Source organism: Carcharhinus amblyrhynchos, chromosome 21 (genome assembly GCF_965287045.1).
Source record: "Carcharhinus amblyrhynchos chromosome 21, sCarAmb.v2.hapA, whole genome shotgun sequence".
Classification (NCBI taxonomy): domain Eukaryota; kingdom Metazoa; phylum Chordata; class Chondrichthyes; order Carcharhiniformes; family Carcharhinidae; genus Carcharhinus; species Carcharhinus amblyrhynchos.
The window spans coordinates 9382005-9406120 of NC_137344.1; the positions used below are offsets into that span (position 1 = coordinate 9382005).

At 41.6% G+C, this 24116-nt stretch overlaps 1 protein-coding gene across 1 annotated transcript in view; it reads right to left on the reverse strand.

The window, feature by feature from the left end:
- Window positions 1-1183: 1183 nt before the first annotated feature.
- aspscr1 (ASPSCR1 tether for SLC2A4, UBX domain containing) overlaps window positions 1184-24116 on the reverse strand; it is a 230930-nt gene continuing 207997 nt past the window's right edge. The window contains exons 14-17 of the mRNA XM_080209458.1: window positions 22268-22319; window positions 14641-14710; window positions 8293-8471; window positions 1184-1448 (exon numbers count right to left, since the gene is read on the reverse strand). Coding sequence (XP_080065584.1) covers window positions 1438-1448; window positions 8293-8471; window positions 14641-14710; window positions 22268-22319 — 312 coding nt within the window. The 3' untranslated portion in view covers window positions 1184-1437. The remainder of the gene's footprint in view (window positions 1449-8292; window positions 8472-14640; window positions 14711-22267; window positions 22320-24116) is intronic.

Genomic DNA, 24116 nt, shown 5'->3' on the forward strand with positions numbered 1-24116 from the left:
AGATGGCGCCTGAGCTACCCACCACATTATAGAGAACTTCTCCCATTTTAAGAGCAAGATTGAGAAGAGATTATTAGGAGATTGAGAAGAGATTATTAGGAGAGTGGGAAGAGACCATTTGGATCAAATCCACGCCATTAAAAATCTTCCCTGCCAACTCTCGTCTCTTCCACTTAAGAAAACATTTCCGTAATCTTCAAACCACTTTTTCTAACTTATTCTTTATTGCAAGATATGATGCTTCATCGCGTCCAATGGCTTCTAAAAAAAAGGTTTTTTAAATCATTTGTAAGAATTATCCCTTGAGGTTTGGCTAGATCAAATTCTTGCTGTGAAAATAATAGAATCATAGAATCTACAGTGTAGTAGGAGGCCATTTGGCCCATCGAGTCTGCACCAACAACAATCCCACCCAGGCCCTATCCCTGTAACCCCACGTATTTACTCCCCTAATCCCCCGACACTAGGATTAATTTAGCATGGCCAATCAACTTAACCTGCACATCTTTGGAATATGGGAGGAAGCTCAAGCACCCGGAGGAAACCCACACAGACACAGGGATAATGTGCAAACTCCACATAGACAATGACCCAAGACTGGAACTGAACCCAGGTCCCCTGCGCTTGAGGCAGCAGTGTGCCAGTGCGCCGCCCAGTTTCAACTGAAAAGCCAAAAGGTTTTCGAGTATTCGCTTTTAGAACAGATGGCTGGTACTTGCAGGTTTTCTTTGAATGAATCACTCCGGTGGAATCTGATCACAAAGAGGCACGTTGCAATGCTTCACTTTCACTCTGGTCTTGTAGCACCAGCAGGTGAAGTAAAACATGAAAGCTGGTTTGTTCTTCATTTGTGTGCAGGATGTCTGACGAACTCCTGCCACAGTATCTGGTGTGCAGCTACCAGACACCGCAGCATAACCAGTGACCACTAACAGACACACAGGCCTTTCATACTTACTGGGGTACCACATCTTCCCCACCCCTTACCCTTTTCTCCTTGCTGGAACCAGACACGGAAAAAATTCCAAATAATAACTGGAACATGTACTTAACGACTTCCAATCCACTTTGAAACAAAATACTTGAAAAGTAAAAACATCAAAAGATTTTTTTCCTTAAGAAACATGTTGATCTTGACTAAGTATTATTTTCTGGCATTACCTTTTTATTTTACTTAGATATTCAAACAAAATAACAGAGGCACTCCAAAGTGGGGGCACATCTATGCAGAATTTCCATTTGTTTTATTGTAAAACTCTTATTAATTTGGAACAATCTTTTACACGATTAATAAATTCAGATCATTCAATTTTCCAAAACAAAAGAAAAGCAAAAAAAAACCACTTCCACAGATCAAAAAAAAGCAATCAATGATATTTGCCTAGCGTTCTCTGAAGTTAATATGAGGCCACGGCACTGCTTACATCTTTCCTCTTCTTAACGCTTCCCTGTAATTGGAACAAAATAAAAAGTGAACAAAATCTGCACTTGGTCTAAAAATTACAGCTACTATTTTAGTGAAAATATGCTGCTGTGTAGAATTCAAACTAGATGTTCCTTAGTCTGTAAAAATAACAAGTTGTGATAAAGGTATGGAAGAGATGCAATAATTTTTCACTGTAATATCATTCAGTAAGCTTGAGCAGACCCAAGTGCAATTAGAAACATCCTCATCGTAAACACTATACAGAAATGTGCCTCGAGCCTGGATCTTTCCTTTAATGGAGTGAATTTCTTAGAAACACCAAGTAATACATATGGAGTAGTCTAATAAAAGAATCCATGGAAAAGGAACACCAAGATCTGCTCTTAATTGTCACTAATCGTACCAACACACAAAACATGTAGAGTGAACCAAATCCTCCTGTTCTGAACCTGATAGCATGTAGAAGACGCTCAAATCCTCTGAAAGCAGTAGCATTAGGGCAGATTCATTGGGTCTTAGATGTAATTTTTGCTCAGTTTGGTGGCTATTTCGATTCGCTAAGCTGGTCATTTTTGCTCTGAGTGTTTATCTCACAGCCATCATGAGTGCTCCTGCGTTTCAGCCAATTGCCCATGCTTCAAGCATGAACATGGACAGTGATTGGCAGTGGAATATTATAACTCACCGTGAAAGGGAGATTGAGAGATTACAATGAAACTCACCCATGCCCTCAGCTGATATCCAAGCAAGTTCATGCAGGGGCCACTGGACAACAGATAGGGAAAGGAGTAATGGGAACCTATTCTGGTGTCCATCAGCATCCCAGCTAAGACCACTAACTTATCAAAACCGAGGATTAAAATTTTGATCCTCTTCTGCAGCAACCATTTTTGTTTTTCTCAAAAGACTCAAAATGATAACTATTCCACAGGCATGCATCACAGGAGTGTAAACAGAGTGCTTTCTGTAATATATTATTTTTCAAACTGCTTAAAATTTGCGTTAAGTTCATAGATACAGGAGCAGAATTAGGCCATTCGGCCCATCGAGTCTGCTTTGCCATTCAATCATGGCTGATATGCTCCTCATCCCCACTTTCCTGCCTTCTCCTCATAACCCTTCAACCCATTACCATATAAAAATCTGTCTTAACTCCTCCTTAAATTTACTCACTGTCCCAGCATCCACGGCACTTTGGGATAGCAAATTCCAGATTCACAACCCTTTGGGAGAAGTAGTTTCTCCTCAACTCTGTTTTAAATTTGCTGCCTCTTATCCGAAGACTCTGTCTGACCTCTCGTCCTAGAATGCCCCACAAGAAGAAGCTACACGTCTATTTTATCCATACCTTTTATCATCTTGAATAACTGCACATCTTATTGCAAAAAATCATCCAGTGTTGGAGACAACTGAAGCCTCAACATCCTTGGTACATGGAACAGCTGATTCCTCCACATGAACACAGTTGAGTGTTTGCAAAGTGGGTGCCTGAACCTGATGCTAAAATTTGGATATGTTCAAGGGCCAGGAGAGTCAATGGAAATGGGGGGTGGGGGGTGTCATCCTGAGAAGGGGGCTGAGAGGCAGAGAGAGTGCTGATCAGAATGTGAGATTCTGAGGGGCGCAGAAGAACAGATACAATAACAAATTGTCTGACAGAACCAAAACCGTTGTAACTCTGGCAATGAACTCATTAAAAGGAACGTGATCAGACATTTTAGATTGAACAACGTTATAAAGAGGACTGAATTAATTATCCAGGGTGATGGCGGAGATGGATTGCACCAATAAATTTAAGAGGGAGCTTGGGCAGTCTTCCGGAGAAGAATTGAGGGATTTGTATTTTTCTTTTAATCTTCGTGGCCAGTCTAACAGTCCCACAATGGTTTCACCAATCCTGTGCGAGCCTATGTCACGTTTGTGCTTGTAGTGTAATCATATTCAGAAATAAGAAGTAGGAGCAGGAGTAGGCCATCTAGCCCCTCGAGCCTGCCCCGCCATTCAAAAAGATCATGGCTGATCTGTCGTGTCTCAGTTCCACTTTCCCGCCCTCTCCCCATAACCCTTAATCCCCTTGCCTATCAAAAACCCATCAACACGCGTCTTAAAAATATTTAGCGAGGCAGCCTCCACCACTTCAACGGGCAGAGAATTCCAGAGATTCACCACCCTTTGAGTGAAGAAGTTCCTCCTCAACTCTGTTCTAAACCGCCCCCCCTTTATCTTGAGGCTGTGCCTTCTAGTCCTACTGTCCTTTCTGAGCGGGAAGAGCCTCTCCACCTCTACCCTATCCATCCCATTCATCATCTTATACCTCTCAATGAGATCTCCCCTCATTCTTCTAAACTCTACCGAGTACAAGCCTAGTTTATTCAGCCTCTCCTCATAGTTCAACCCCCTCAACTCTGGTATCAGCCTAGTAAACATCCTCTGCACTCCCTCCAAGGCCAAAATATCCTTGTGTAAGTGCGGTGGCCAAAACTGCACACAGTACTCCAGCTGCGGCCTCACCAGTGCCCTATACAGCTGCAGCAAGATCTCCCTACTTTTATATTCAATCCCCCTCGCTATGAAGGCCAGCATCCCATTCGCCTTCCTGACCACCTGCTGCACCTGCAGGCTGAGTTTTTGCGACTCATGCACAAGGACCCCGAGGTCCCTCTGCACCGTCGCCTGCTGCAGTTTTTCGCCCCGTAAGTAATAGTCCTTCCTACCATTATTCCTACCAAAGTGGACCACCTCGCACTTGCCAACATTAAATTCCATTTGCCAGTTCCTGGCCCATTCGCCCAGCCTATCTAGATCCTTCTGCAGGCTCTCCACACCCTCCGTGCAATTTGCCGTTCCACCAATCTTGGTGTCATCAGCAAATTTCGACACCATACACTCGGTTCCCTCCTCCAGATCATCTATATAAATGGTAAATAGCTGTCATTAAGAAAAGAAAGATACAAGAGTGAAATTCACTGATTTTAGCCAGTAGTATCTGGCATTTAATTAATCAGAGCCGGTTAAATTCATGAAGATCTGAACAGATCAAAAATCAGCTAACTCAAGACTGCAGTAAACTCCCACCAGCACTTCAATAGTGACTCCTGCAAATGAACCTTTCTGACCCACACCATGGGCTGAGAGTTCTATATATAACAGGTGTGCTGGGCTCTGGCAGACCTTAGCTTTGTGAATACCATCACAGTTATTAAACACCATCCCATTGGCACAGAGCTGGTTTTGAAAGTACATAGTCAAATCTGGGATGAACCAGCAGCCTTCCATCAAGTCCAAACAGCAGAAACTTGTCCAGCCCAGAGGCTGAAGGACTGGTGAATCGCCAAGTTTCACTCGGAGCAAATTCCAAATCTTCAGCTGTGCCTCCATTTTACCCAAACATTCAGCATTAGACCTTGAGCTGGGCTTTACTCTCCCCATTAACATAAAGGACCAAACATTCATTTCCGTTGTCCCTCAAACATCTTAAAACATAGATGTTTCTGCAATATCAAATTGGGTTGTGAAATGGAGTTGAGAGATTGTGGTCCAGCAGACAGCAGTGTTTTTGGCTGGGGCTCCAACAATATTTGCAAAAACATTTGAGGAATGGGTTATTGTTGATCTAACTTCAGTTCTTCAATCCAATGGATCAAAGATCTGCAGCTTCAGAAACACCATTTAAACACAGCTCTACTTTGCTCTAGTAAGACTCCATCCATCTCTCAGATATACATCAATTCATCTCTCATTCCTAATGTACTTTGATATATTGTTCAGGTTAATGATCTGTTAATTCAACCAGCACCTGTCAGTATTTGAGGTCAGGTCATTGAGTGTCTTTAAGACAGAGATAGATAGGTCTTGATTAACAAGGGAATCAATGGTTATGAGGAGAATGGGGATGAGAATCATATCAACCATGATTGAACGACAGAGAAGACTCAATGGGCTGAATAGCCTAATTCTGCCCCTACATCTTATGGTCTCCTAGTACTAACATATATTATCTGGCATGGTTTAAACCATTGGCTTTATTATGAAGTGACCAAAAGTGACAAATAACCAAATGTTATCCTGAACCATTTATAGCATTTACCAAATAGTTTTTTAATGTTGATTATACTACTATCAGTATAGTAGTACCGATAATGAACTCAACGTTCCAGGAAGTGCAAACCCCATCACGCCAGTTTTGATATTTAAATTCAGCTTTTTTACCCAATCTGCAAGGTGACCATGAAACTGCTTGATTGTTCTAAATCTCTAACTGGTTCACCCCCTCCTGCCACCGCCCCCAGCCCACTCACACTGAGGAAACTCAGCCCTCTCCCCCCTCACTCACAGAGAAATCTCACCCCCCCCACCTCACACACTGAGAAAACTCACCACCCCCCCATCTTACACACTGAGAAAACTCAGCCCCCTACCCCCTTCACTCACACTGAGAAAACTCCCCCTCCCCACCTCACACTCAGTTCTGGATGAGCAGATGGTTCCACCAGCTGAAGCTGTTGTCTTTAGTATCCTGCACGAATTGTGTTCCCTAGCTACTAACTACATCCCTGTCCCAAGTAACCGACTGAATCTGCAGCAGGGAGTTAGTAATCTTATCATATTTGATCCTGAATTAAGCTTCCAACCATACATATGTGCCATCAATAAGGCTGTTTACTTGCACTGATGTAACACTGCCAGACTATCTCCCATCAGCTCATTGGCTGATGAAATGCTCATTCATGCCTTTGTGACCTCTAGACTGGTGACACATCAGGCCAATCACACAAGTGCCACCCTCCAGAAACTTGGGGCAGCAGAGCTTGGACAGTTTTGTGCTCTAACTTTCATCGGTTTGCGTTCACCCATCACTCCTGCACTCAGTGAATTGCATTGACTACCAATTAACCAAACCTCCATTTTAATATTCTCATCCTTGATGTCAAATCCCTCCATGGCCTTGTGCCTCCCATTTCTCCAATCATCTCCAGCTCCACAATTTTCTCAGACCTCAACACAGATCTAAATCTAGCCTCTTGAGCATCGCTGGTTTTATTGGAGGCTGTGACTTTAGCTGCAGTTTCTTCATGAAAACCTCTGCAACTCTGGAGCTCTTTCCTCTTCGAATACACTCCTTAAAACCCACTTGTCAGACCAAGCTTTTGGTCATCGATCATTACATCTTTTTTTGATGGCTGAGTATCAAACTTGGCTTCATAATGCTCGTGCAAAGCCTCATTACATGAAAGGCATTACATAAATGCAAGTTATTGTTGATATCCTTCAGGAAAGGAAACTTGCTTCTTTACCTGGTCTGGTATCTATGTAATTCCAATTCCACATTGAGGTGGTTGGCTATTACCTTCAGAGAGCAGTTAAGAAAGAACAAAAAAAAACCAAAGAACAGCACGGGAACAGGCCCTTCGGCCCATTAAGCCTGCACTGGTCATGTTGCCCTACATAGACCAACTGTTTGTATCTCTCTATATCCCACCTGTTCATATACCTATCCAGATAAAATCTTAAATGTCGCTAACGTATCTGCCTCAACCAACTCACTTGACAGTGTATTCCAGGCCCCAACACACTCTGTGTAAAAAACTTCTTCTCTGAACCCTTCCCCCCCTTATCTCAAACTTATGCTCCCTTGTAATTGTCATTTCTGTCCTGGGAAAAAGCTTCCAACCGTTCACCCTATCAATGCCCCTCATAATTTTATAAACTTATATCAGGTCACCCCTCAGTCTCCATCTTTCCAGCAAGCCACTCAGCTGTGTCAAACACGGCAATATTCTGACTGACTTGGCTCACCACTATCTGCTCAGGGTAGTTGGGGATGGGTGATGAATGCCAGTCTTATCAGTATTACTCACATTCTGAGAATGAATTAACCAAAGCTATTTTGATATTACAAAGGGGAGGGCTAGTCAACTTAATGACACACCGTTCACAGCACCCATTTTAAATATTGCTGAATTGATTTTAATGCAAATGGAAAAATATGTTCCGGGGTGGCACAGTGGTTAACACTGCTGCCTCACACAGCGACAGAGACATGGGTTTAATTGCAGCCTTGGGTTACTGTCTGTGCGGAGCCTGAACATTCTCCCCATGTCAGCGTGGCTTTCCTCCAGCTACTCCAGTTTCCTCCCACAGTTCAAAATATGTGCTGGTTAGGTGCATTGGCCATGTTAAATTCTCCCTCAGTGTACCAGAGCAGGCCTTGTAGTGTGGCGACTCGGGGATTTTCACAGTACATTCATTGCAGTGTTAATGTAAGCTACTTGTGACTAATAAATGAACTTTATTTTTACTTTTAAATAATAAAGTCAAAGCACACCAGGAATCAATTATGAATCGACAGATGTAACGAATTTGCAAAAACCTAACATTATGGGCCATACCCATCAAATTAGTTTGATTGTTAAATGTACCAATGGAGGGTGGTAGGGACCAGAATCTCTCACACTCAATTCCTGATCGCAACCAGGTGGGCATGGACAAGTGCTAGTTGGAAGTTAGTCACAGGAAGGGAAAATCATAGTCACTGCAGGCCATTCTCAAGTACCTGCTAGCCGACAGCAATAAACTAAGATTGACAGATGGCTGGATTCAGGTCTGCAGCACACTCCCCTGGCTGTGAAAGGTAGGTAGGTGTAGGAAGAGTGGCAGGGAAGACAACCATCAAAAGAATGAAGCTAACAGTTGAACTGATCACGTGAAAGTGTGTGCAAGAGAATGGGTGACTGGAAAAATGCATGGTGCTATTTGCGTGAAAGATACAAACAGCAAGTTACTCTAAAATGCTTCCAGTAATTTTGTGTTATTTAACAAGGGAGTTTGTAAGCTGATAGAATTATTATAAAACAAGTCCAACTTACCTGGCAATTTGAACCATTTGGGAACTTTACTCGGGTCAGCTGGAACAGACCTAGAACTTGTTGCATTTGTCACAGGCTGTTTCCTCACTTCATCCTTTTCCCCATCCTTAGCAGGGGGTTGAATTGCTGCTTCAGAAGTCAGTGAACTAGTTGAAGGAGTTGCAAGTCTGGGAATACAGCTGAGGAGGATGGAGAATGAATCATTAGAAATTGCACAGAACTTGGACACCACTTTCAAGCTTAAGAGTCCTTTCAGCCTCCTGCAGGGTTCTCTCAGAACCCAACCACCATAAACAAAGGGGATTCTGTGACCCAGCGGTAATTAGCTAATCAGAGAGTCTCAAATCTGCAGGGGTTAAATCAAACAGACAAAAGCCAGTACACTAATCACAATCCACTTCCTGCCTACCATCGTCTCTTCAACTGCCCTGTTTCTCTATCTGATCTGACATGACACCACATGCATGTCACCTGACTGTTGACAAGCATTTGATGTTCTGCTGCTAAAATACTTCCTGAAAAATACAGGCAGAAGGTCCTGTTGAGCAGACTAAGAATTGTTCACAGTTTGACTTGCACTAAACATGTTTGTTGTGATCTTGTGCTGTGAAGAAACAAGGAGTACCCTTGAAGCACCCATATTTATCAGGTGTTTATGATGCAGTTGTTATGCTTGGTACATCAATGAAAAAGTATCAATGACAAAGCAACAAGAAACCAATTTCCACACTCTAATCCCAAGACAATGCTGATTCCTGCCAATTTATTTGTTGTACATGTGCGTTTTGTTAATTCTCAGCTGCCAATTTAAGAGTTCGATTGAGAAGGAAAGGGTGAGAATGTTGCTCAATTGTCTCTGGTTTCAGGCAGATTAGCCTGTTGCTGCGAAGCACTGATATCAAAGTTCTGGAAGAAATAACCTATTGTGAACATTTCTAATTCCCAGCCGAGGACCACTGGCAATAAAATGGTCAGCGTAAAGTTCAAAAGAGAAACAAGTTCCCCTTCTGAGCAGCGAAACAAATCTCTCCTCCTTCTTGCTTGAGTCTTTCATCATCCCCAGCTGAGAGAGTCAGTGAATAGCCTGTTCCAGGCCTCTGGCAATGCAATTCTGAAATCATTTGCTGGAAGAGTAATGGTGGGGGAGACTCAGGAATTGCTCTTGCTCAACCTTCGCCGAGGAGACAGGGTGGCTTCAACTGAGAACCTACATCTTGCTTCTTACTCTGTCCTCCACCTCAGCATGCCACTCAAAACAATCGTGAACCTTAAAAAAAAATGGACACTGGGGTCGATACAGCTCTGCTTGCAGTTCGAAGCTCATGGGCATGCACTTAAGGTGAGGGGGGGAAAGTTCAGAAGAGATGTGAGGGGCAGGTTTTTCTTTTACACCATAGGTCATAGATATTTGGAATGCACTGCCAGGAGTGGTGGTGGAGGCAGATACAATAGCATAATTAAGGACTCCACGCACCTTGGACATACTCTCTTCCACCGGGAAAAATAATACCGAAGTCTGAGGTCACATCAAGAAAAGCTTCTTCCCTGCCATCAGACTTCTGAATGAATCAACTTCACACTAAGTTGATCTTTCTCTACACTCTAGCTCTGACTGTAACACTACATTCTGCACTCTCTCCTTTCTTTCTCTATGAATGATATGTTTTGCCTGTATAGTGCGCATGAAACAATACTTTCACTGTATGCTAATACACGTGACAATAATAGATCAAATCAAATCAAAATAGGGGTTTTTCGATAAGCATATGAATATACAAAGGATAGAGGGGTATGGACTAAGGGCAGGCAGAAGGGATTAGTTCAATTTGGCGTCATGTTCATCACAACATTGTGGCTGAAATGCCTATTCCTGTGCTATATTCTTTTAAGGATAGCATCATCAATACCACAGTCAGAAGCACTGCAAATACAAACACCAAAGCAATGATGGATAACATACTGAGTGTCTAGAATACATTTCTGATTATTTTGTACAATTTACACATTACATCCCCTTTATCCTGTAAAGAAAACAGCCAGTTGTTTCTCAAGTTGAGCTGACGGTACAAAAGAAGCAGCAGTTATTCCAAGAGGGGCAGACTCAAACAATCTGCACAACGTGGAGTTGCCGGCATTGGACTGAGGTGGGCACAGTAAATAGTCTCACAACAACAGGTTAAAGTCCAACAGGTTTGTTTGGTAGCACGAGATTTCGGCACGCACCTGATGAAGGGGAAACACCCCGAAAGCTCATGCTACCAAATGAACCCGTTGGACTTCAACCTGACGTTGTGAGACTACTTACTGAATCTGCACAAGGTGAGTCGTTTATGCAGACTGTGCAGTTATGGTTACACAGGAAAATGGTGATACAAGTAAGTGTTAGCACAGAGTGGTTACATGGCAACAGTGCAATTTAAAAAAGCACGATGCTTGCGTTGAAGCAACAGCCCCATCCCACTTCTCAGAACATTTCTGTTTTTTCTACCTTTAGGTTCAAGATTTAACTTTTTTTAAAAATGGCCTCAACATTATAAAGTCGCCTCACGGTTAAAATGTTGAAGGTGTGTAAAGTTTGCAGACACAACAGCCACTAATAGTTGTTCCCCGGGTCAAACCAGTTGACCAGCTGTAATCATACAGTATAGGAGGTCTCTTAGTTCATCACACCCTTGCTAGTTGTTTATAAAGAGCTATCTAGTTAGTCCCACTTCCTGCTTTCTCTCTACAAACCTTGCAATTTTCTCCTCATTTTAGTTATTCAATTTTCTTTGAAAGTTGCTGCTGAATCCGCTTCCACAAGATTGTCAGAGGGTACAGCAAGATATAGACCAGTTGGAGACTTGGGCAGAGAAATGGCAGATGGCGTTTAATCCGGACAAGTGTAAGACAATGCATTTTGGAAGGTCCAATGCATGTAGGAATTATACAGTAAATAGTAGAACCCTTAGAGTATTGACAGGCAGAGAAATCTGGGCGTACTAATCACTGAAATCACAGGCTGGCAGGGTGGCACAGTAGTTAGCACTGCTACCTCACAGTCACCCTTGGCAGTGCATTCCAGATACCTGTGACTCTGTGGTGAAAAAAAAACTGCTCCTTACATCTCTTTTGAACTCAATGCAGTGTGAATATAAGCCTTACTTGTGACTAATAAATAAAACTTTAAATGGGACTGCGCACAATACTTCAGCTGAGCTCCGATCAATGATTTATGAATCGTTTCCATCAGCAGAAGTGTGCGTAATCAAATGACACAGATTTAAGGTAATTGGCAGAACCAGTAAAGTGATGTGTGGAAACTTTTTTTCCCTCATAAATATACATTGCCTTGTGATCTGGGATGAACTGTCTGAAAGGATGGTGGAAAAAGATCCAAAAACTCTCAGAAAAGAATTGGCTGCATACTTCAAAGGGAAAAATTACAGATTCAAAGGACAAATGGAACAACTTGCCTTTAGAAAGAAAATTTCAAATAATAAAACTCCCTAAGCTGCTTAAAAAGAGTTATATCAATGAAAACATTTTTGACACGGAGCCACAGAAAGAGAAATCGGGACAGATGACCAAGAGCTGATTCAAGGAGTATCTTGAAAAAGGAGAGGTAGGTGGAGACGTTGAATTAGAGTGAAGGCAGTTGAAAGCACTGGCGCTGGCAACAGAGCAATTAAAACATGAAGAATGTGCAGGAGGCCACAACTGGAGGAGTGTGGAAATCTCAAAGACCTGTAGGGCTGAGGATACACAGTAAAAAGTCTGACAACACCAGGTTTTAGTCCAACCTATTTATTTGATAATATTCTCACTATTATTATGAGAATTATTATTATTATTATGAGAATATTATCAAATAAATAGGTTGGACTAAAACCTGGTGTTGTCAGACTTTTTACTGTGTTTACGCCAGTCCAACGCCGGCATACCCACATCAGGGCTGAGGATACTACAGAGACAGGGAAGGGTGAGGCCACGGAGGAATTTGAAAACAGAGGCAAAGATTTTAAAACAAGTGTTAAATGGAGAGCCAGTGAAGCTTTGCAAGCATATGAGTGATGGGTAAATGAGATTTGAGAAGAACATAAGAAATAGGAGCAGGAGTAGGCCATCTAGCCCTTCGAGCCTGCCCCGCCATTCAATAAGATCATGGCTGATCTGTCGTGGCTCAGTTCCACATTCCCGCCCTCTCCCCATAACCCTTAATCCCCTCGCTTATCAAAAACCCAAAATTAGGATACAGGCAGAGCTTTGGATGAACACAAGTTTATAGAGACTGGGAGATGGGAAGGCTATCAGCCTGTCCAAATCTAGGGGTAACAAAGAGATTGATGAGGGATATAGCTGCTGCAACTTGGAGCAGTTCTTCCACATCTGCTTTCTGAAATACCAATTTTAAGTTTTTTTAGGGTATTTCAAGAACAAATACAATGCATTTTTATACTGAATGCTTTCTAATATCTCAATTTATTTACAGGACGAATTCTATTTCCACATACAGCTTATATTCTGAGCAATATTTATTTTCTTATTTTTGATTGTGGCCCTGTGACTATAATCCTTCTATACTTTCACCCTTAAGATCAATTAGCAACTATGGAAAAGCAAGTTATTTATAAAAGTATCTTTGGTTCTGAGTATTTCTTGTTGGAGAAATCAACTAGCTGAAAAGAAATAGCTGTTTTTTTGCCTTGTACTGTATCAACTGACTATCTCGACACTTTTAACCAGGAAAAATATACTTAGCTCAGCATCCTGTAATAAATATGCATTCAACGCTTTGCATGGTTGAGCATTAGTATTGTACATGTACATAATCAGCTTCAGTTTGTGTGGGTTACAAATTCCAACCAGTGTGTGTATCACTTCCCAGTTATTAAAAAAAACAAAACTGTAGTTAAATGTTTAACAGCAACATTACCACTTTATTGTGGACAAGAATAGTGAAATGGCATTAGGAATCACAGAATCCCTACAGTGCAGAAGGAGGCCATTTGACCCACTGAGCCTGCACCAACAACAATCCTACCCAGGCGTTTTCACCTTAACCCAATGTATTACCTGCTAATCCCTCTGACACTAAGGGACAATTTAGCATGGCAAATCAACCTGACCTGCACATCTTTGGGTGGGAGGAAACCGGAGACCCGGAGGAAACCCACATATACACGGGGTGAATGCGCAAACTCCACACTGACGCTGACCTGAGGCTGGAACTGAACCTGGGATCCTGGCTACTACACTGTGCCACCCATTACACATGACACATTCATTAATTTTAAATTTCTTATGGTCTAATTGTTCCAACACAGTATTGCCTAATTATTGGGAATGAGTGAAGGAATATGGAGGAGAGGGGGCTGGGGGGAAGGGGTGCAGAATCAGGATATTGAACTGGATGATCAGCAATGATCAAAATGAAAGGCGGAGCAGACTCTAAGGGCTAAACGGCCTCCTCCTGCTTCTAGTTTCTTTATATCTACGAGTTTGCAAGGTTCTGGTATGTCACTGATGATCAATGAAATATCTAAGGTGAGAGACTGAGCATATCTATTGAAAATTGCATGTTTTATATTTTATGAAGCATTCTTGGAGTCTGTGAAGAACAGCACACTGGATCTGGTGGACAGGTAGATCAGCAACAAATAGTGTAACTTCCATATCCATTTGCTTCAAAGCAAACACATGATATTTCAATGTCTGTCAAGGCACCACTTTGTCACAAATAATAATTCCTCATGTTTCAAAAATACTGTGGATATCTGAGTCGCCTGCTTCTCACCTTTTAATCAGCAAAATGAGTAGCGACTAAAATAAACTATTCATTGACTTATAAACCTCCATCTCCATAATGTTCCTCACCTACAGAGAGCAGTTAACAGTTAAATAGCATTTGCTTCGCAATCTGCACAACACTTGAGTGGAAAACAGCAACATCCCATTACAAGGTACTCAATAAATGGGTGATCATGGATGCATGAGATGCAACTCTGTATGAAGAGAATGAAGGAAAGAGGAAAAAGTGTGGGAGAAAGAGGAAAGATTAAACAAGCAATGGGAATGGACAAAAGAGTTCAAAATCATAGGAAAAAATGCCTGCAAGTACACATCTAACTCAATATTAGTTTCTGGCTCAATGCTTCGTTCAAACATTCAAGGGAATAGCTTGCTAGCAATTGACTTGTGATATTATGAAGTGTGTTGTATTTGTGTATCTACTTATCACAGTAGGTAACAAGATAGAACATTCACATACCTTATTTTACAAATTACAATTATGTAAATACTTCCACAATTATCCATGGGTTAAAATACAGACCCAAGACCACATTTGGCTGCACTGTGGGTACAAACCTGGTTACAGTGAGGTCTGCCTGGGACATAGAGGTTGGAGATTTCAAGAACTCTTCACATAAGTAGCACTCTAAGTAAAAAAAAAGAAAACATTAACTAACTTAATATTTGAGCAAAATGGCATACTTTGATTCGATTTATTATTGTCACATGCATTATAATGAAAAGTATTGTTTCTTGCATGCTATACAGACAAACTATACTGTATATAGAGGACAGGGTGCAGAATGTCACATTACAGACATGACTAGGGTGTAGAGAAAGATCAACTTAGTGCGAGGTAGGTCCATTCAAAAGTCTGATGGCAGCAGGGAAGAAGCTGTTCTTGAGCTGGCTGGTAACAACCAGAGTTTTATATCCTTTTCCTAATGGAAGAAGGTGGAAGAGAGCAGGTCTGGGGTTTATGGGTCCTTGATTATGCTGGCTGCTTTTCCAAGGCAGTGGGAAGTTTAGACAGTATCAGAGGTGAGAAGCTGGTTTGAGTGATGGACTGGACTTCTTTCATAACCCTTTTTAGTTTCTTGGACAGAGTAGGAGCCATACCAAGCTGTGATGCAACCAGAAAAGATGCATTCTATGATGCATCTGCTAAAGGTGGTGAAAGTTGTAGTGGACATACCAAATTTCCTTGGCCTCCTGAGAAAGTTAAGGTGTTGGTGGGCTTCTTAACTATAGTGTCAGCATGGAGGGATCAGGATAGGTTGTTGAAGATCTGGATACCTAGAAACTTGAAACTCTTGACCATTTCCACTTCATTCCCATTGATGTAGACAGGGGCATGTCCTCCACTATGCTTCCAGAAGTCAATGGCTATCTCCTTCGTTTTAATGACGTTGCGAGAGAAATTATTGTCATTGTACCAGTTCACCAGATTCTCTCCGCATTGCCTTTGTTTGAGATCTGACCCATTATGGTGATGTGAATAGAAATGAATGCTGCCTTTGTAAATGGAGTAATTGTCAAACAGGAACATGTAGGGAAATACTGCATCCAAATTTGGGCACAGCAAGAAGCCACAACCACCAATGAGTTAGTGCCAGGTAATCAATGGCTGCGGTTTTGATCAAGGATTAAATATTTCCCAGGACATACTACATAATTTTGTATTATCATTGTGTGAGTATATAGAAATTCAGCTTAATGCCTCATCCATAACCTGGTACCTCCAACAGTGCAAGCTGGGTCTTAGCTGATGACACCAAGATTGGGGGAAAGGCAAATTGTGCGGAGGGTGTGGAGAGTCTGCAGAAGGATCTAGATAGGCTGGGCGAATGGGCCAGGAAATGACAAATGGAATTTAATGTTGGCAAGTGTGAGGTGGTCCACTTTGGTAGGAAGAATGGTAGGAAGGACTATTACTTACGAGGCGAAAAACTGCAGCAGGCGACGGTGCAGAGGGACCTCGGGGTCCTTGTACATGAGTCGCAAAAACCCAGCTTGCAGGTGCAGCAGGTGGTCAGGAAGGCGAATGGGATGCTGGCCTTCATAGCGAGGGGGATTGAATATAAAAGTAGGGAGGTCTTGCTGCAGCTGTATAGGGCATTGGTGAGGCCGCAGCTGGAGTACTGTGTGCAGTTTTGGGCGCCGCACCTGTGCAAGGATATTTTGGCCCTGGAGGGAGTGCAGAGGAGGTTTACTAGGCTGATACCGGAGTTGAGGGGATTGAGCTATGAGGAGAGGCTGAATAAACTAGGCTTGTACTCGTTAGAGTTTAGAAGAATGAGGGGAGATCTCATTGAGACGTATAAGATGATGAATGGGATGGATAGGATAGAGGTGGAGAGACTCTTCCCGCTCAAAAAAGACAGTAGGACTAGGGGGCACAGCCTCAAGATAAAGGGGAGGCGGTTTAGAACGGAGTTGAGGAGGAACTTCTTCACTCAAAGGGTGGTGAATCTCTGGAATTCTCTGCCCGTTGAAGTGGTGGAGGCTGCCTCGCTAAATATTTTTAAGAAGCGGGTTGATGGGTTCTTGATAAGAGAGAGGATTAAGGGTTATGGGGAGAGGGCGGGAAAGTGGAACTGAACCACAACAGATCAGCCATGATCTTATTGAATGGCGGGGCAGGCTCGAAGGGCTAGATGGCCTACTCCTGCTCCTATTTCTTATGTTCTTATGTTCTTAGCACGATGTCACTATCAGGACCTTATCATTTGGTGATTGCAGACAATTAATGCAAGTGATTTGTCACAGAAACAGAAAATTGTAGGTACCGGAGGGGGGTATTCACAACACCCAAGAGGTGTGAGGCCTCAGATGAATGAGCTGTCAGACAGACTGAGTTTACGAGGCAGAAGCATTGAAATTTTCAGGGTTTAAATTTCATTGGCCAACCATCCATTTGGGAATTGTCTTTATTACGAATAGAGTACCTCACAGCAAAAGGTCTTCCAGACTGTGCAAAACAGGATAGTTCAGAATAGGTGGGAACAGAGTCAGAAAATGGCAGTTTGCTCAATCTAGTGTTTTGTTTTTTTGGTGCTGTGCTGGTGGGCAAGAAGCTGCACTCTAATGAATCCTGAAAGTGAGAGTGACAAACCATTTGCTTTAATTGTGATCTGGGCTATGACTGCATATTCCCAAATTATAAGGTACGTATGTCAGCCAGTCTTCTCCTAACATGCAGAGCTGAGGTGTGGCATTTCAAATAACAAATCAATGGAATGGCTGTGTGCACACACCCTTCTAGCTAGATTTGATTTGATTTCATTTATTATTGTCACATGTATTAACATACAGTGAGAAGTATTGTTTCTTGTGCGCTATACAGACAAAGCATAGCATTCATAGAGAAGGAGACAGTGCAGAATGTAATGTTACAGTCATAGTTAGGGTGTACAGAAAGATCAACTTAATGCAAGATAAATCTATTCAAAAGTCTGACAGTAGCAGGGAAGAAGCTGTTCTTGAGTCGGTTGATACGTGACCTCAGACTTTTGTATCTTTTCCCTGACAGGAGGAGGTGAGAGAGAGAATGTTTAGGGTGGGTGGGGTCCTTAATTATGCTGACAGAGTCAATGGATGAGGGGCTGGTTAGTGTGGTGGATTGGGCTACAGTCACAACCTTTTGTAGTTCCTTGCTGTTTTGGGCAGAGCAGGAGCCATACCAAGCTGTAATACAACCAAAAAGAATGTTTTCTACAGAACATCTGTAAAAGTTGGTGAAAGTTGCAGCAGACATGCCAAATTTCCTTAGTCTTCTGAGAAACTAGAAGCATTGGTGGGCTTTTGTAACTATAGTGTCGGCATGGGGGGGACCAGGACAGGTTGTTGGTGATCTGGACATCTAAAAACTTGAAGTTCTCGACCCTTTCTACTTCATCCCCATTGATGTAGACAGCTAGCTACACAGTTGCATTAACAAATGCTTGCAGGAAGACAAAAGTGCTCCCTCTTAGCTGGGAATGGCATCTGTTAGAGAACTTCAAAACATTTTGGTATTTAAAATACAAATAAGATTACTAAAAAACTGAATGTATTAACTTTGGATAAGAATCACAGACTACTTTAAATATGTTACAGAAGGTACTGGCTGCATTAAAACACATTTACCATTTAAACATGTATTTTGGATTTTAAAATATATTTCAGATGTACACTTTGGTCAAAATGCAGGCTGCCCCAAGGTATAATGGGATGGGAGCTAGCTAAAAAGAACCACATTCTTCAAGAGCAATGCAGTTACAGAGTACAATTTTTATTATTATACATCAGAGAAAGTACAGATTTACAGACTCTAAAATGAATAGGATTATTCATTTTTACTGATAAGGGTAGCTCACCAAATCAGTGGGAACAGGAACTTTTGACCTTATGATTTGCATAATAAAAGTTGCTAAGAGACGGGGAGAAGTTACATATGAACTCTATGATTAGTGTTATGGAAGTTGCTGCTTCCAGATTCTATGGACCAATGAACTCCCATGTTGTCAGAGGGACAGGATGCAGTTGGCTGAAGTATATGACATTTCTTAATAATGATTGACCTGTACTAATGATTAATTATTCATACCTGGTTAGGATGAACCAGGAGGTGGGAAAACTGATTTTGGAGATGGATAATTATGTTGGCTAATGTAATGTAACCAGAGAAGCATCAGACTGCCTGATGTCTTCTCTCATCGTACGTTGGCCAATAAAGAAAGTCTTTTATCAGGATGCTGCTGTGTCGTGAGTCTTCGTATTATCTAAAGTTAAGCTCAATACTTAGCCTCTGAAAAAACCCTGTCTACTAGGTCCAAGATGGAGGAGGAGAGAGCAATACCCCTCCAATTTTCTATCTGCTCCTGGATTTGGTAGCCTTTAGTACCCTGTTCACCTGGCCACTCTTTATCTAAGCCCCCAGTGATGGTAATCTGTTCAGTGATGGTAATCTGTTCAATGGTGGGCAGCAACACAGTTGACCTTGATCTTTTCCACAGCTGACAAGGATAAGTTGAATTGTAGTCTTGGTTATTTGATTAAAACTGGCCGAGTGAGTTTTAAGCAGAAAACAAGCATGTCAGCTTTTACATTTTAAACCATCAAGGTCCAGAATCCCAATCTTCTGAAGCCTACACTTTGCTCACTTCCCAGCACATCTCATTGGATGGCTTTCACCAGCGGGAACCTTGATTGACTTTCATACGTCCGGGTATTGAGGTGAAACGTAGCAGCTGAAGTTCACTGTTTTGGCATTGATTAGCTAACTCTGCTCCGACCAAGAAACAAGTGGCAGTCGGGCCAGTTTGGCACTGGACTGGTGGGAAAATCAACTACCGAAGCAAACTTTTTGTTTCAAGTATGTGGTAGGTATGTTGAGTTGGCACACATGGGTAAAAAGGTGTCAGAGGCTTTTTATTTAATACATTAGGTATCTGGAAATAAATCTCAGCCTTTTCCTCATTTTTACGACCAATTTATTCTTGATGAAAATGTATTTACTTGCAGTTTCAAGTTTATCACTAGGTTAAAGTTAGAGTTTATTTAGTGACTTTAGTCACAAGTAAGGCTTACATTAACATTGCAATGAAGTTGCTGTGAAATTCCCCTCACACTCCGGAGCTTGTTTGGGTCAATGCACCTAAACAGCACATCTTTTGGACTGTGGGAGGAAACCCATGCAGATACGGGGAGAAAGTGCAAACACCACATCTCTCTGTTGTTCCATTCCTTCACCTTTAGCTAAGTGAAGAACTAGGAAGTTGTAGTGAAATAATGTAATATTATACATAAGAATTCTAGGCAAACATGCATCAGTAAAACACCTTCTTGGTGTCACAATTGATTTCATTTTGGCCCAGCACAGTTAAAGTACATTATTTTACATTATGATGCAACTCACGTTGCTATTGTTCGAATGACACACTGTCACTTTTACAGTATTTATAGAACGAAATCCAGCAATTTGTAAAGTTAGAGAGCTGGGCTATCAGCTCTGGTTCTCTCATCAACTATTAGACAATTTTTTCTCTATTGGTTTCTTTCTTTTTCTTTTGATCATTTGAGATAAGCCAGTAGATACATCTCCCATGAGGTTCAAGATGCAACATTTGCATGTTGAATTCTTATCTTATTGATTGTCCAGTTAATTACAGCCCACCTATGATAAGATGTCGGTGGTGAGTTGCTATTTGCCACTAGATCCTATCATAACATAGTCAAAGCACAGGGGGCCATGTGACAGGTCATGGTTGTCTTAAGGATTAATTCACAATGTCTCGCCCAAGCTTTTTTTCCAGTCTTTCTCAGGTTATTATTCCATTCTCTTTTGAAAGCCTCAATAGGCCCTGCCTTCATCTCACACTCAGGCAGTACATTTCAATTCCTAACTACTTGCTGTGTGATGAAGTATTTCCTCATGTTGCCATTGCTTCTTTTGTCAATTACCTTAAATATGTGCCGTCTGGTTCTCAATCCTTCCAACAGGAACTGCTCTTCTTTTTCTGCTCTGTCCAGAACTTGGATATCTCCATCAAATCTCTTTTCAACGTTCTCTTTTCCAATGACAACAATCCCTCCAATCTTTCTATGTAACTAAAGTTCCTCCTCCCAAGAACTATTCTCATGAATCTTTCTGAATCTTCACCAATGCCTTCAATCAAAGCAGCAAGTTCACAGAATCATAGAATAAATCATAGAATCCGTACAGTGCAGAAAGAGGCCGTTCAGCCCATTGAACCTTCACAGACAACAATCCCACCTAGGCCCTAGCCCCATAATCCCACATATTTACGCTGCTGGTCCCACTGACACTAAGGGGCAATTTGCCTTGGCCAATTAACTTAACTCTACACATCTCTGGACTGTGGGAGGAAACTGGAGCGCCCGGAGGAAACTTATGCAGTCACGCCTAAAACATGCAACCTCCACACAGATGGTGACCAGAGGCTGGACGTGAGTCCAGGTCCCTGGTGCTGAGACAACCATTGTGCCACCCTGGCCAGTCCACAACATGCTGCATTCATCAGTCACTTCAATCTAAGCAGATGGCAGGAAATGCAAGTTTCCAACAGCTTTCCTGAAACTTACTCTAACTGTACTTGAAACCAGCTGAAGATATTTTCCTTTTGACATAAATGTAAGGATTTATTGGATCTCTAATTTGCTGCCCCTATCCTTTGTTTCTCTGACTCCAGGCGACTGACTTAATATTTTTTGTTTGACATGTTACTCAGATATTTTGGGGGGAGAAACAGCCACTGCCCAAATGACATTTTGTCGTTTGAAAATAACATCATGTGATGGGAAGTGTTTTATAGCTATTCTGAAAACAGACACTACGGATAAATCTGAAATACAAAAGCTCCATAACATGCACAATATAACATAACAATGTATATAAAACTGTCTAAAAGTGAAAGTGCATTTGGCCAAATGAAATCTTTTGCTTTACAGGCTTGTATCATTATCAATTAGAAGCGACATCAACACAAGACACAGGTAACAATGCATTTTTAACATCAGGGCTTACTTAATACAATCCAGGTAAAAGTCTACATTGCATCAGGAGCTACATTTTACCTACATGACATCAGTGCTAGCAGCACTGTCTCTTAGGCTTGCAAAGCCAGTTGCAACCTGAAAGTAAGCATGCTGGGAGTTGCTAACCCTGATAGCTAGAAGACTACAAGTTTTCAACTGGATCATCTTGGAAGCAGACTTTAGAGAATGTGTTCAGCTTACCTGCAGGTTTGCCCCTCGCTGTGGGGAACTGGTAGTTTCTGCAATGGTCATGTTGCAAACGCTTTCCTTTGCAAAGTTGCCAAAGTGATGTCAAAAGAGCTATGGACTAATTTTAGTTTCATTTTATCTAGCACAAACATTCATTCTGAATTTGGCAAGTCAGTCAACTGCTCTGTAAATGAACCTGCCTGAATACAATGGTCTTTTCTCATACATTGCTGCTAATTCAAGCTGAAAACCAAGCAGTTGAGACTGTTGGGCTGGAGAGAACAGATAAACACAGAACACACATGGTCTTGTATATAAATCTTTTACTGACTCAGAAAGAAAGGTAACAGGTGGAACAACAATTGGGGCCAAATCCAGAGGAAATTATATATGGAGGGGCAGCAAAGACTTATAAAGCAAAATCACTGAAAAGCTAAATGGAGCAAATAAAAATAAGTAGGATTATGTTACTCACCCATTCTGACTTCAGAACCAAAGTGGACAAGCGCTGCAGGAAACAAGTTTGCCTGAAGCAAAAAGAACAAAGAATAGCGATGAATCTCTACAGATGGCTGTCATTATGTTCTCACTGAAGTTAGCTAAAACTCAACAACCCAATGCATCAGCCATGAAGCAACAGAATCAAATACTGAACAGACTCTCTCTTTCATGACCAGAACCTGCCAGTAATGCTCTTAGATCACTGCTAACACAGCCCACAGATGCTGAACTACTGTCATATAACAAAGCCAAAATTGAATGTGGAAAAAATATACAGCCCAAAGGGAAAAGCATTCAAATTTTACATAACGCTGGAATGAAGAAGAAACTTACATGTAAATAATTTCTCATCAGGGCATGTTAAAGTGTTTTGCAACTAACAAAATGCATCAAATGTTACACAGGCAAATGTGGAGCCTAATTTGTACACAATATTTCACATACAGCAAACAAATGACTAAATATTACATTCACAATGTTGTTGGGCAAGACACTGGAAGAAATCTGTGCTCTTTTTCCAATGCTGCCTGGAGATGTTTTATATCCTCCTGCACAGGTAGTCAGGGCTTTGGTTTTAGGGTCGCCAACTGTAATTAAATCTGTTCCTGATTTCATCACATGAATTTACCCCATACTCGCCACTAATCAGTCAATACACCCATCCTTGTGAGGCTCTTCTTTCTGACATGAACTGGATTGATTGCCAGCCAAATAAACAGTCTTCTCCCTCACAATTTTCAATAATCTAAAATCTAGAAAAGAAAAATGTTCAAAGGAAAATTACACTTTTCTTTTACTGTTGCTATGATTGCGTGCAGCAGTGTCCTGGAGGTTAATCTTCAATTCCTGGAGACTTCAAGTCTGTCTGGAGGGTTGGCAACCCTACTCAGTTGGGTACCACACCTAAAAGAAAATACTTCTGACAAGATAACACTTCCACAATACTGTCAACCCAGATTGTGCCTAAAACCCTGGTCACAAGCAAAATTCAAGGGTAAAGACCAATATTCTCTGCAACAAGTCTCCATATTCAACACTGTGAAACTATGCAGGTGTGGAATTGAATTAACAAACAATACCGCTAAAAGGATCAACAGGTCATTCACCTCATAGCCGTTTGAGAGATGCCATTGCCGCAAAGCATCAGCAAGGTTTGGTAATTGAAGTCAGTGCCATTCTGTGTTTCCTGTTGGAACTCACTTTGAGGTATTACGATGTGAGAAGTCATGACATAAATGCAAATATTATTCAGGCATCTCCAAACAAATATCACTTAGTTGGACCAGCTTAATGATTTTAGATTTACAGACTCTATCGATATTATTCTGAGAATGATATAACTAGAAGACACTGAACAAGCATAATGAAATACTGTGCTGGCTGCTCGCATCTGGCCCGTGTACCCTCTGTGTAGCAAACAGACACATGGATTTACTGCAATGCTTTGCATTTATCTATTAAACCCAACATAAGGCATCACTCGAATGCCTACTTGCTGGTTCCTCTTCATGTTATTCAGCTCGAACTACTGATTGATTTGCTTTGAGTGAAGGAAAGGGAATAGTAACACACAGCTATTGATAAATCATGAACCATCACGGTTTGTTTCACAGGGGAAAGGATGGGAGCAGTGGCATAGTAAGTTCTCACTTAAAGCTGTAGTTGAATTCCTGAAAATCGTGACTTTAAGTGAAAAACTTTAAGTGAATCATAGGTCCTCGTAAGAATCAATGTTAAAACCGGAGTTCAGTCCCTTCAGACATTTCTCACTCAGGAAAACCAATGTACGGTTTAGAAAACGGCACCATACATAGGCAGTACTG